The 14,811-nt window shown below is 40.4% G+C and overlaps 1 protein-coding gene across 4 annotated transcripts; it reads right to left on the reverse strand.

The window, feature by feature from the left end:
- Positions 1-524: 524 nt before the first annotated feature.
- Positions 525-8,570, reverse strand: LOC149286518 (SWI/SNF-related matrix-associated actin-dependent regulator of chromatin subfamily D member 1-like). Of its 4 annotated transcripts, XM_089493888.1 has the most exons (13): positions 8,415-8,570; positions 5,535-5,725; positions 4,999-5,041; positions 4,772-4,894; positions 4,560-4,682; positions 3,813-3,929; positions 2,403-2,504; positions 2,154-2,315; positions 1,975-2,072; positions 1,743-1,878; positions 1,229-1,351; positions 1,045-1,146; positions 525-578 (listed from the first exon to the last, which is right to left on the reverse strand). In XM_089493888.1, the coding sequence occupies exons 1-13, from the start codon at positions 8,568-8,570 to the stop codon at positions 525-527; spliced, it is 1,530 nt and encodes a 509-aa protein (XP_089350014.1). The 4 variants fall into 4 exon arrangements, with proteins under 4 accessions (XP_089350014.1, XP_089350016.1, XP_089350015.1 ...); XM_089493890.1 differs by lacking the exon at positions 4,560-4,682; XM_089493889.1 differs by lacking the exon at positions 1,229-1,351.
- Positions 8,571-14,811: the final 6,241 nt, after the last annotated feature.

Here is a 14,811-nt window from a genome sequence, read left to right on the forward strand (position 1 = left end):
TCTGCTAGAAAACAGAGGTAAAATACTCCCAAAAACATAATGGCAGTGCCAAAATAATAAAGTCTGTCTTTGGGATGCTATAAGTTACATATATGCCAGTATACTATTAAACTGCAGTAATATGAACCACTGCTGCTTAAAATCCAACCATGGATTACAGGAATTAGTCCATCTGATGTTGAAAGGATTTACAGAAATTGTGTGGATGAGGGCGAGACAAAATACATTAAAGAATGACATTTGAGGGAAGTTCAAAACCCAATATTTTATCTCTGAGGCTATATTTGTTTAACCAGGTCAGAAAATATGTAATCATATATATATATAACCAGCCATTAGCAGTATGTTAGTGTATCATCACCACCCTGCAGTCAGTTACTGTGTAGAAACCCTGATTCCAACACATCCTACATGGAAAGCAGCTTCCTGAAGCCTCAAGATTGCTGCTTGAAATGCTGGAGAGGACACAAAAAGAATCCAAGGAAAGCAAACAGCTGCTGCCTCTCATTTGCAGTCCCCAAAGCTTATGTGTTTCGTATACCTAGAGCCTGTTCCAGCTCCTGTCGTCTTTGCTGGACCTGTGGAGAACGAGAGGAGACATGAGAGCGGACCATAGAGTTAGAAAGAAACAGTCTGCATTACCAAGAAGCTTGCAAAGGCAGGATCATCTTCTACTTCTGTACCAGAGTGTCTTAACCCGTGCTCATGTTAATGCTAATCTTATAGACTGTCAATTTCAATTACATTTTATTTCTCCTGACTTTAATAGTGCTATTAAATGAAGCGCAGGTAAGACTTGGGACCCTGCATATTGAAGAGCACACTCTGCTACCGGAGGAGAGGAGCTCTATTTAAGAACTCAAGGACAGACTGCATATGGAGGCTAGTCATGCAGTCGCTCGGCCGTAACTATAAGTACGGATGGACAAAAGTAAAGTAGGGGGTTATGTTAACCAACAAAAAGGAGTCTTAAGGGTTAACACAGTAGTGCTTGAGAGGCTTTATGAATAATAGTTGTAAGGAGCACTTTCACCGTGCGCTTACCTTAGAGTAGAAGTATCGACACACAGCTTCCTGAGCCCAAGGCTGGAAATAAAATTCAGCTCGACGCTCCTCTTCTGGATTGCCCACGACGTCTGTCATAGTCTGGCGAGAAGAAAAGACTGTTAGTCATCTAACAAAATAGAAAAGCACACCCGCTGTTTAACCAGGTCTGACACGCACTCACCTTGAGGTCACGGCATTGAGATTGCAACCAGTCGTTAATAAATCCCTGAGGATCGCGTGCAAAGCTCAACATAAACTCTCTCTGGATCTTCAGCTGATTAATTGTTTCAATTGTCTCGTGAATCTATGAGGGGGGGAAAAATAAAGTTGTGCTCACTGGTGGACACGAAGAGCATCTTAAGATGTTTAATATAATGTACCAACCAATGGGATCAAAAAAAAAAAAAATAATAATAAAAAAATATAGGAGCCTGACTGAGTATAACCCAGGGGTGTCCAACCTGCAGCCCTCCTCCAGCTGCTGCAGGACTACATCTCCCATAATGCTCTTTCAGCTAAGGGGCTGGCTGAGTATGGGAGATGTAGTCCTGCTGCAGCTGGAGGGCCGCAGGATGGACCTAACAAAAGAAGTATACAATAGCAATGCAGGATACTTCAATCATTTTAACTACTACTTTACAATTACTTGCATGACGATTAAAAAGCACCAATGAGCAATGTTTTGAGTTTTATACCTTGTTATCAAGAGCCGCTATCTCTTGTTGACTGGAGGTTGACAGCAAGAAAGAGTTCATCTGTGTTTTTAGTGTGTCATCCACTTCAACATCAATATCATAACAGGCTGTCTTTTTCTGGTCATTAGGGTCCACACTAATATCAAAAATCAAGAATTAAAGATAGTGTTAGAAAGCAATTAATATATAACAGAATATGTTCTATCTTCCCTATGAAAACCTTTTCCTTTACCTGATGACGTGATTGATAACAATGGGTTCTGGAGGCATAAGCAGGGCATGAAGCCGCTGAGGGATCTCGGAAAACTTCATCTTCTGAGACTCGAATATCTACAAGAGATACAAAATGAGTCAAGTGCAGAAAAGCAAAGGCGGTTCATACCGGATTTACACAAGAATCAAATAACCAACCTGCTGAAGATACTTGTCACAGACTATAAATTCCCGTTCGTGGGGGTCCTGAAGCTTGTGAGTTTTAATGTATTGCCACAGAGCTTGAATGATGACCGGACGAGTCTGGGTATGGATTCCAAGGAGGCGAGCAAGTCGTGGATCTAGTTTAAATTGCGGTGGCTGAGGACAGATAATCAGGACATCAGGTATATAAATCAAGCAACATGTTAAAAACAAGTTCTAGGGCTTAAACAACATTGTAAATACCTGATAGTCAAGCATTAATAATACAGTGCAGCGAACATTCACGTCCCCGGGGCGCTTGACCTGAAAGCCATCAGTCTCCTGTGTTGTAGGGGTTCTATGCCACTGCAAAAAATAGAGCTTGATTGGCAAAGGCAATAACGATAAGGAAAATCCAATACACAAAATCTTCTTGATACAAAGACAAGTCAAAAAAAAAGTCAGAGAAGGCACGTAATTATACATACATGTTATTTCAAGTCTTTACAGCCAATACGGGATATAACTTCCAGTATAATACACATGGATCACCAAGGCGAGCATTTTATCATTTAAACAAAACCTTGAAGAAATATTCAATTTTAATTTATGGTTAACTTTTTTAGTGGGAACACGTCTAGTTATAGCAGCACAAACGAGGAAAAAACTAAGTTCACCGTCTACCCAATATGACTGGAATTTACCTTCAGGGTTACTAAAAGCACAAAGTTCCCATACCAGGACATAGGTGGGGAGATTAGATGCGCTAAAAAAATACTTGCTAAAACAGGAGATAAGCAAGAGAGATTCTATTAAGCACTGTCAGCATTCAGAATTTTTGAATCCAATCACTGGGGTTAATATACAATATGGAAAACTTTTTTTGTAAACAGAGGGTATGCGAAGATAAACATGTGGAAACATGTCTCAAACATAAGACTAGCACTTATTCAACCAGGGGACTGCAGGATTTTAAATGGGTTATTTGTTCCCTAAACACTAGAAAAGTGCAAACTGTCATTACTGTGTTTAAATTGAGCTTTTATGCATTGTCTAAGTGATGCATTGCTGGACATTAGTGAGATGTAGGGGTCACGCAGAGGTCAGGATAAGCCAGGGCAATTTGATTTTAGCAGGCTTTTGCAGTTAAAGCCAGATGCAATGTTGTCAGGCAGTTAAGGCAGGTGACAGCTGTGCTTTAGAGCAAGTGTTTTTGAGGCGGGAAAATGCATGCAGCTGATTGGTGCAATCAGCAGCATTCGTGGCACAAGACGATTTTGTTTTAAATAAATAGCAGTGCGCAAGTTCAATTCTCTTACCTCAGTTTAAAATCGTGAAAGCTGTTGCTGTACAAGCGTCCCACCCTCCCTCCCTTTAGAATAAAATTTTGTTATACTGTCATAGTCTGGTTTGAGGTGGACAGAGGCTTGGTGGCGATAAAATCTGGCTAAGGAAGGGCGGATTGTACTTTGTTATATGTTGAATTTTTGTTATTTGAATTGGTTGTTTGTTAATGCCTCTTATAAAGCTACATCCATTTATATTCAATATAAACAGTGTTTATGTTTATTTATGGTCTACATTGTTATACGTACATGCAATGGACAATATATTTGCGCCCAGTCATTAGGATAAGACCATGATATTTGCCATAGTATTAAGGGAAAAAAATACCTCCACCAAATGATTATCGGGTCCATAGAGGTCCTTGTCTAGCTCAATAACAAGAGACTTAAAGAAGGATGAAAACTTCCTCTTCTGTTTGGTAGCGTCGTATTTTGACAAAGCTGCCTGCAAGAGAAGGTGGGAAAGAAATAAAAGGAGAACGCTGCGCTTAATAAACTGCTTAAGGACTCCTATCATTCCAGAAATAATGCATTAGAAGAGAGTTGATGCTCAGCTCTTCCTTTCCTTGCAGACATTTTTTTGAACCCTGCTTCAATAAATGATTGAGTCTGGTTTCAGGAGACCAATGTTTGCTCCGGCTAAACAAACTGACAACACAAAGTTCCTGACTATTATATTGTCTTCTTTCCTACATATACTTATGAACACGGCATTGACTTTGTTTTAGACCCAAGCCAATGTCAGGGAGCAACGAGCTTCTGAAGGATTCTTAGATCAGGTATTCTAAAGAGAGAGATGTGCTGTGTATTGGAAAGGGCAGATTATTCAGTAAATACTTGAGGATCATGTAGTATGTAATTATGACATTTAAAAGAAATGCTGTTAACACAATGTTTTACTGCAGTGTTCAGCATTACCAAGTTTAAAAGGAAAAGTTACTAGCTAATGGACCCACTGAAAAATCACAGGAGTGTATAGAATCTTGAATGGTTTGACTATAGCGTAATGCACCCAACTACAGCATAATACGCAGGTGATGTCTGTGAGATGTCTAGGCTACTACATCATACTCACATCTTCAAGAAGACGTCCTTCCACCCGCAGCTCCCATGATGCCACTGTTCCCTCGCCGTCCTCAGCATCTGATTTTGCTGGGTTGAATGTATTGGAAATGAAGATTCGAAGTTTCCTTTTTTGCTAAAAGGAGAAAAAAAAAAATATAAACTTCCATAAGTTGACTGATTGCGCAATACAATGATGCACACTTTCTTCGAACCCCTTAATACCTTGATAGGACGTTTTAACGCTTCCTGAATGTCAAGCCGTTTTCTCATAATGGTTTGATCCAACTTTCTCTCAAACGCCAATAAATCCATGTAAGCCTGCGATTCAGGTACCAGCTCCCGAATCTGCAAGTAAATAAAAAAATAAATAAACATCCAAAACCCCTTTTTATGCATATAATAGGAGCAATGGCATTTGCTGCCTTCTCACTCATGTATTTAATACTCACCCTCTGAGGTAGAATTTTATCAGCTACTTTCTTCTTTTTAGCACTACACCAAAAAAAAAAAAAAAAAAAAGGACAATTAGATTTCTTTGGTTTACCAAAATTTTACTAATGCAAATATTCAAGAGTAATATAGGAATAATTAATATATAACTATTCAATACAATCTGCCAGGTCTACCAAATATGGTAATATAGCCCCTATGGAGCGCCTTTGGGCATTTAGCTTTTGCAGATGCCCTAGGATAACCAACGGCTGCCATCGCACTTCACACGACGACTAGATATTCAGGAAAATGTTGGTCCTGAAGCAGTAATTGCCACAAATTACTTGTTAAACCCGAATGCTGCCAGAATGGGAAGAGACTAGAACTGCACCAAAGTGGGAAAATAAGTCATGTCAACATTCTTTAGCCAAGAGCTTCATAAAAGAAAACGTTCACAATCATGCCGGGAACCAGGTCAATTAACTGTCCTGCAAAGCCAATGCACTGCGTTTGAGAATAAAGCATTTCAGGGATTACAAACTCCGCTATCTACCTGTGGTTCCTATTCTGAGCAGCCTGTTGCTGCTGCACCTGCTGAATTTGTTGGGGTGCAGGCCGTTTACGTGACTGGTCCATGCCCGCCTGGGCCATCCCTGGTCGAGCAGCTGGGCTTCCTCCATAACCTGGTGGCCCCATGGCCGGTCCCTGAGGAGCCATTCGGCTTCCTGGAAGAATCCCAGGTCGCTACAAAAAAACAAAACGGAAATGGTACATGTTATGACAACAGTGAGTATGAAAGGAGGTAAGGCGGACGGTACATATGCCTATGTTTTTTAATGTGGAAATGAATGATCTCACAAAATACAAGCCACCTGCAAGATGTTCTACAGAAGCAGAAGTAGTTTCTACGCCACCTGCACGGCATGCAGGCCGTCTACTAGTGGAAACACGCAACATCTGACACAGACCAGACAGCCAACGTCTAGCGACTAGGAGCGAAGATAAACACGCACATATACAAACCGCAGATATCCAACTTACTGCTAACAGTTCGTTATAAAGTGGCAGCTCCTTATCTGGGTTTGCTTTATATACATGCACGCACAGATGTAGAATGTACACAGTGTGATTTATTTTGTGAACGTAGTAAAAAAATATGCATATAATATAAGTACCTATAATGCCTGGTGGGGCTGTTTGGGGCAGTAGACCTTTAACCCCCGGAACATGTGAAGTTTACATTAACATAGACATTATGATAGAAAGTGAAACAACGGATTCATAAAATAAAGTCAAAAACAAGTAATTATACAGCTAGAAATACATTTACTTGCAGTCTATACAGGGATGAACATTCCAGCAGAACTATACATGGAGAACAGTATTTTAACATTTAAACATAAGCTTGAAGGAAAGTATATTTTAATTGTCAACTGCTTCAATAGAAACTACCATTTACACAGGAGGCAGCATATATACAGGGAAAACATCCAAGAAAACATCCAAGATTTTCCCCAATATGACTGGCAAGAAGAGGCAAGCATGATAGAATCTTTTAAGCACTGTCAGCATTCAGACTTAGTGATCTAGGGCTCCTGTAACCTCAGGTGCGTGCTCCTGGGTGCCCCAACTGTGCCAAAGGCAGCAGAAGCCAGACTACGATACAGAGTTCCCTCACGGAGAACTCGGACAAATTCCTCCCCTCCTGTAACCTCTTCTAATCCAGTACATCTATAGTGTGCCCATACAGAATAGTTTGCACACACACACATATATATATATATACATAAGTTATGGTGGGTAAGAGGTGATGGAAACCCTTCCACTTAAATTTAAGGGGTAGTAGAAGTATTATTAAACACTCATCTACAGACACCAGGCAGGCCAGAAGGCTTGTTTTTCCCTCAGAAAGCTCATGGTGCTTTCACAACCACAAGGGATTCTGGGTAGGCGCATGCAAATAAGGTTAATTATCACCTTTGCCTCTATATCCACTTTATACATGGATCCCTTGAAAGTAATTGCCCGCTGTACAAGACAGCCTTTAGACAAAACTCAGGAAGAGGTACAATAGCCAGATCACCACTCATGGACAGCTGTTTCATCCTTCATGGGACTCGTCAGCATGAGGTTGTGATACTGGCTTAATAGTTGAGGCTTGGGGTAGCTACGAAATATCATTACATAAAATATGGTGGGTAAAAGGTGATGGAATCCCTTGTGGTTGTGGAAGCACCATGAGCTTTCTGAGGGAAAAACAAGCCTTCTGGCCTGTCTGGTGTCTGTAGATGAGTGTTTAATAATACTTCTACTACTACATATACACACACACATTATATATACACACACACTCGCCAGAATTGGGGTACTTTGGCCACATATTGCTTATCCCATCGCTGTCAGTGTGAATGAACCCCAATATTTATGCCTCGGATGGATTCTTTTAAATATTATTTGCTGGGTGTGCGCCGTGATGATTTCAGCAGCACCCTGGAATCTGAATGTATAGGCTCTTTAGGGCATGCTCCCCTTTCTGTATTTTTTTCTATAGTAAACTCCGTCATTATACAAAAACCACCACAAATGTGCCGGAAATGGACCTAGAAGCGGGCATCTCCGCACCACCGTAGGTTATGATAGCGTCTTCTCTCTCTCCCCCCCCCCGATTGACAGAAAATTACCAGCATCGGGCGTTATTACCGATACACCTTACAAGCAAAGGGGAAAATAATGTAACGCAAGGTGAATGAATGCAATATTTCACGTACAAAATACTATTTTTTTGGCATGGTAAATATTATACATAACCACAAAGTAACAGGTTTTATATGAGAACTGCTGTAATAGATTGTAAGCTTGCAGGAACAGGGCCCATGGCATCTACTTCTGTATCGGTCTCTCTGTTAATTTAACACAATTGTTAGGTTGGGATAGTAATAGCGCACCATAAATGGTATATAATAGAGATATTGCACATAATGTTTTATGGTACCCAGTATTAATCAGCTACAGATAGGAAGAAGGAAGAATGTTGCATGAGAGCGCCGATGAGATTTACGGCTTTGTTAGCGGAATAAGTCGTGTGAGTAAAAAGCCAGCACAGCGAATGTGTGTCCTGGCTATCCTGCAAGTTGTGCACTCTGCTGCTGGCGCATGCACATCACTGGACCACTTCTCAGCTACATATAGCCATTTAAAAGGAGGCTAGAAAGCGATGGGCGACCTATCAGCGGCCGGCAGACACCGACCCACCACACCCTGAGGAAATGGTTGGCCTGTAAGGGTCTGAATCACACGCAATGGATCGTGTTAAACCGGCGCTTCCGTCGCCAAACACAGATCTCTTTAGAATGTAACGATGGCTATTAGTGGTTCATATACGGCTCTTTCACTCCTGCCATCTGTGCACCCCTCCCCCTTCCGTATCTCTTACCGGGTAGGCAGCTCCAGGCATTGGAGAGCGGTACATCCCTTGCCCCGGGGCGGGGCCCATCCGCACAGCGGGCCCCGGTGTCCCGGGCCCCAGCGATGCCGCCACTGTCGCGGATCCCCCAGGAGTCACCGATTGGAAACCAGCCCGCGCCGCCATCGCTTTGCAACAATGGGGCCGGAACCGGAAATACCGTGTCACACAAGGACGCAGGCAAGCTCTCAAAGCGGCTTTACTGTGGGTAGCCGGCTTTGAACTAGCGAGCGGAAATGCACCGCCGCCATATTTAGTTCAGGACAAATCTTCGACTGGTAAGGAAGTGACGACTGAGATGCTTAACAGCCATGTTAGATAATGGCAAATAACGGTTTTCATAGACCAGATGTTGGTATCAACCCCCTTCTCGAAATTTGCATTGCATCGTCGAATTTCCAGAAAGCCACGTTTACAGTATTAAACCTACAGTATTGTTGAGTATAATAAATAATTATTTAACATATTGCTATTAGACGGCCAAGTAACATACGACACCCTTAACCCAGTTAAAGATGGCCACTTGATATTTTCTTATCGCCTCATTATGTGCCAGAGAAATCGCACCGCAGGGAAAGATTATAGCCTGTAAAACTAGTGTCTCTAGCGTTGTGAACATGCTCGCGGTTAGATCCATAAACACACGAGATGTATAATAAACTTTATTTTGTCTCAATGCGTTCAATTGGCTTTATTATGCGTCTCTACATATCTATGTGGTTGGGGCAGAAAGACAGAATCCTCTTTAGAGACCGCGGGCCCTAACTGATCCTGCTATATGAGATCTAATGAGCCATACGCATTTTGGCGCCAAGATAAATTTGGCACAGCTTTGTCACAAAGAGGAGGTCGGGAACCTCTAAGTATTATTATTATTAGTAGTACCATCACCATCACCATCATCATAATCATATTGTTCGGTACTCACGTATTGCGGGAACCAATGGCAATTTCAACAATATATGTTTCGTTGACAGTCGGGTGTACATTTTATATATATATATATATATATATATATATATATATATATATAATGTATACATATTGCTTTGTGATATGTAATCCTATTGCTTGGCCGACTACATAACGCAGTAGAACAGCTATACTTATTGATTGTAATGTTTTGTAATTTTTCACATGTATAAACCAACATTGCATTTCCTTAATAACATTTAATACGAGGCTGCAGATGTTTATGAAAATGGCTCTCCATTGGTAGGTCTAGAGGAGACTTACCTGCACATTTTTATCTACAGCTTTAAACAAAGATACCACTGGATGGGGACTCAAACATATAGGAAAATGCATCATAATTCAGTTTTTTTTTAGGCATCTACATTTTGTTTGCTAAGTGAATTGTGTTGCATTTACTGCCAGTGAGAAGAGTCTGTTGCTGAAGGTTAGACAGACACACATTTCTTGCTTTGATCGCACAGTGGTTGTCCAGACAACATTTCAATTACAAAGAACCATCTGATGTTGTCTAGACAACAGCTAAGGTACAGGGTGAGGTTCACACAAAAAAAATAATCAAAACTTTATTTAATACAGACATGCAGTACAGCATTTGATGTGGTTAGTTACAGGCATAGTCTGATCAGGGGGAAATCCATTATATACAGGTTACAATAATAAAGTGTATCAGATTTAAAGAATGCTTTCTTGATCCAGGCCTTGTATTGGTTACGCGATGCAGTCAAGGTTTAAATTGTTTTCTTTGGTATGGTAAAATAAACGCAGCCTATATATTGATATAGATTTGTTTTATGGTAATTGTGAATCATAAGCATGCCCTTTAACCCCTTGAGGACTTGGTCTTTTTTATACTACAGGACCAGAGACATTTTCACGCCTCTTTTCAACAGTTAAACCATTTAGAATTTTTAAAATAAAAAAAAATGGCAAACCTTCCCAGTTTTACATGTATATAAATTGTGCAGAATTAGAGTCATACTTGAAGCAGTGTTTCTCCAGAGAAGGTAGGGCACAGGTACGCCGCTGACCCTGCATAATGCATAGGTAATATGCAAGATTACTGACATATCTCTACACAGGTTCATCTCGGCATTATTACTACATTAGAAACTCACTAGGGTTTGCCCTTCACAATTTATAGTTATATTATGGAGTTGAACTATGCAACTGTCCTTCAAACCCACTCTTTAGAAAATACAGCTTTTTACCCTAAATAATTGTTTAGTTGTTTATAGCCACTATTTAAATACTATATATGTATATATGTTCACTTTTCTTCTGTGATGCACAATATTATTGAGCTTTGCATGAGATTTGTCTTTTTCTGGGTTTCGTACGTGAATTGCAAGGATTTCTAGGTTTTATTTAACTATATCACAAAAATCAGAATTCTTACATAATGGTATTATTAAAAAATGGAAACTGCTTGTGTAGAATACAGCTCAATGCATATTATTTTTCTAACCAAGCTTAATAATACATTTAGACTAAGCCAAAATGGTTTGCATCATGTACGTGATATTGTGGGGGGGGAAAAAGCAAAACTGAAAAGAAATAGTCCAGAGTGGATGTCCAGATATTATTATTGTTATGTATATATATATATATTTTTTATAATACCCAGACTCTATATCTCTATTACAATGATGTAAAACAGTGTTTTGAAAGGAATTTAAATATTCACAAGTGATATAATGATTATTGATAAAATAGTTATATAAGTTACATCTGTAAGCCAAGGAGCTGGTGGCAGAAAAACAGGAGAATGCATTACAGGGATGCATTTGTAAGGAGAAAAATGTGTTCATTTGATTAAAAGGGATAATTAGCTATTATATGCATTAATCTGCATATGATAGCTGAAGCGTTGCTTTAGGTCCTTTAGTGTTATAATCAAAGCCTAGGACCTTTGACTTTGTGATCTAATGAATTTTTATGGAAGGAGACAATGGTGTAACTATAGGGCTAGCAATGATCATTATGTTTGCCCTGCTACTCCATCTCCTGGTAGTCTAGAAGAAGGTAGTAGATGCTTCGGAGTCATTCATGACACATGCTAGAGGTCTGTATCCAGGGTATATGAGTCAGCAGCGCCTGTGTGATAGGCTGATACGTGTCTTCTCATTCAGTCAGCTATGTAATTACATTTCTTTGTGCTAGAACAGACCTGCTTCCTCCTACTTTACTACCTTGCAATATGACATGTTCAGAAAGGACAGAAATTGTCACGAAAGAGGAACTTTTCAAAGTTTGTGGTAATTACGTTAATGGGCCGGATGGAGAGATCATATACCTGTTAAATAGCCCATGGAACAGGGTGCTACAGTGACCCTGAATGCTCAATAGGGTGATTGGCTCTCTGTTATGCGACAGAGGGGCTGCTGTCCCCCCAGGACCTTCTACCCTAGGCGTAGGCTGACTATCCTTATTATTTAATTGACAATACAATATGCTACTCAAAAATTCATTTGATTTTTTTTTTTATCTTGACCTAACTGGACTTGATGACTCAAACTGTTAATTATGTGCCTTTAACATAGAAGCTATAGAAACCCATTTAAAATGAAAACATTCATACTGAGTTTGCAGTGTGGGTTTGTTTCGTATTTGTTTCCATTAATTGCTTGGGCTCTATCAGTTTTCCACAGTTTGCATGTCTTTCATTTGCAGCTTTAAAAACACTTTCTATCTCCTATTCTGTGTTGTACTAGGAACTAATCCCATGAAACATTTAACACACCTGTCACACTTGAAGAGTCACATAAATTATGAGAAACTTTTCTAAAATGAAAGAAGAACATTTAGAAATGGTAAATTAGCATAATTATTTTTATTATTGTACTCTTTTGGGTGCCCTTTTGTAGTGCATCTCTTTAACCTGTTTGGTAGGAGGTCTTCTGTGTGCTCTGCCGCAACTACGGGCTTGACACTGCTGCAACGTTTATGGAGGTAGCTGGTTCTGGGACAGTGTTTAGTAGCTTATTTATTGTACACCCCTAGCATTTCAGGTGTCCAGATCAGGACGCCAGTTTGGGTTGTGTGCAATGACATATTCTGGGCTAGGCTTTGGGCGGCAGGTCCAGGTTGTCATCAGGTCCCCCAGTATCCCGCTGCTCAATGGGGCAGTTACAGGGGAGATCTCTGATCTCCTCAACCGACCCATTTACTGTATGCAGGCTGTGCCGATACAGCACAGCCCCCATAGTCAGGGTTAGAAGGTGATACATGCAGGGTTATGATGTCATATGCAGGCGCTCCGTGCATTAATGGCACAGTGCGCTTTTTAAGGCTGCACAGACCCTCACGAGAAGGGGGCAGCAGGGGGCAGAAGGTAAATGCATTGCTGGGTGTGTGGCTAGAGGTGGGGAGTTAGCAGAAGTACATGGGGTCAAATTATGTCGCTTGGGAAGTATATTATTGGGTGCAGAGAGAGATGAAGCAGCAGCATTTCTCCTATGCCATCCTGGGATTTATTTTATAACGTAATCCAAATATTGCTGGGTTTAGGTAAAGTATAATTTGACATTAGAACAAGAACTATTACATAATCCAAAGTACTGGTGATGCAGTGGTTTCATGGTGGATATCTTGTGCTGTACCCCTCCAGATAAATATTTAAATGTAATCATTATTATATGTAATTATTATCTTTTATTTATATAGCGCTAACAATCAGGGCAAGACACCAACATAGCTGATGGTGGACATTTAGTGGGGTCTGCGATGATAGATTTAAGGATATTATATGGACCTTCACAATCCTTTCCATGGATACTGGTGTCCTTGTAAGGCACTTTGCCTATCTCTGCTTACAACCTCTCCTTAAAATACATATATTCAAGGGGAATGATGAGACTAGAATAGACAGACTACGGCAAACTGATCCATCTGGTGTAGAGGGCCCTGTCTTGGTGGTAGGTAAGATCTAGCTACCAAGACGGTACACTTTTTTGAAAAAGTGGAGTTTGAGATCTTTGTTGAATATTGAGAGGGAGGGTGAAAGCCGTTGGTTAGGTGAAAGTGAGTCCCAGAGATATGGGGGCAGCACGAGTGACGGCTGGTAAGCGGAAAAAGGATGATGAGATAAGTGAGGAGGAAAGCCTCAGCCCACAGGAATAACGAAAACAGTAGGGGAGTATTTTGTTATGATGGCTGCAATGTAGTGGGGAGCAGTACTGTGGGGGGCTTTTTAAGTTAGTACAAGGATTTGAAATGTAATTCTTGAGGTAAAAGAGAGCAAGTGGAGAGCTTCACAGAGTGGGGAAGCAGAAGAAGAACATTGTGTAAGGAAGATAGGCCCAGCAACAGCATTTTGGATGGATTGCAGAGGAGAGGGTAGAGACAGAGTAATGCCAGCCAAAAGAGTGCTGCAGTAGTTGAGGCGGGAAATGATAAGAGAACTAACCAGTTTTTTTGTGGCTTCTTGACATGACCCCAGGGCATCCGTCCTGGTTAGTAAGAGAGTGAGTCATGTTGATCATGGAGATTTTAGGTACTGGGGTAGAAAGGGAAGTTTGTTTCATTAAACAGGCCAGTATTTTATATAGGAAACTTTGTTTCTCAACATCTTGTTTTTTTTTGGATTTGGATATGTTAGCCTACCTGAACCTATCGCAACATTCTAGACACTATATCTCTGCTGTATCACTATACATATCACTATATCTTGTGGCTTCCTAGATATCCTCTTGATCCCCTCCATCCAATCTGTTTTTAAACATAAGAAACAATATATTTGAGTGAAAAGCACCCATGTTTAAAGTCACAAGTCAAAAGTCGGCCAGCTTCACCATAGTGGTTTGCACAAAGTTGCACAGATGTATATGTCAAACTGAGGTCTTTGGGGTGTATTTTATTGGAGGGATGGTCCTATATTTATAACTGGCTATTTCCACAGCCTTTAATATTGTTAAAGTGTTTTGGTAACATTCTAGGAAGACACCCTTTGTACCTATAAAAGCGTCATGGAAAAGCCAAGGCAAACAACTTCCCTTTTAAGATGACTTTGCCCCACACCGTTGAAGAACTGATAATTGATGGACATTGAGTGGGTAACATGGGCCTCTTCTATAGTCACCCGCCTTCTACACCCTATCAAGACATGCCAGGCTGGTGTCTGATTTTGTTGGGGAGCGTAATATGATATTTTTGACAAGCCCAATCATCCAATTAATTTAAAAGTCTTGTTAAATAACTCATCTTAATTATTTGTGCATGAGGGATTCGCCTTCCCCGGGCAACCTCTGAATCCTGTTCCAAATGAAAAAACATAAAGAGATATTTTGAAGTTATTTTTAGGGGTAAATGAGTTGCTGGACAGCCATTCATTTGGATAAAACATGCTACCTTAAAATGTAGTCCATACAGGACATCCTTCTCCTTTTGTACCAGT

This window comes from Sceloporus occidentalis, unplaced genomic scaffold, assembly GCF_023333645.1.
Source record: "Sceloporus occidentalis isolate IW3139 unplaced genomic scaffold, rSceOcc1.0.p SCAF_68, whole genome shotgun sequence".
NCBI classification, from domain to species: domain Eukaryota; kingdom Metazoa; phylum Chordata; class Lepidosauria; order Squamata; family Phrynosomatidae; genus Sceloporus; species Sceloporus occidentalis.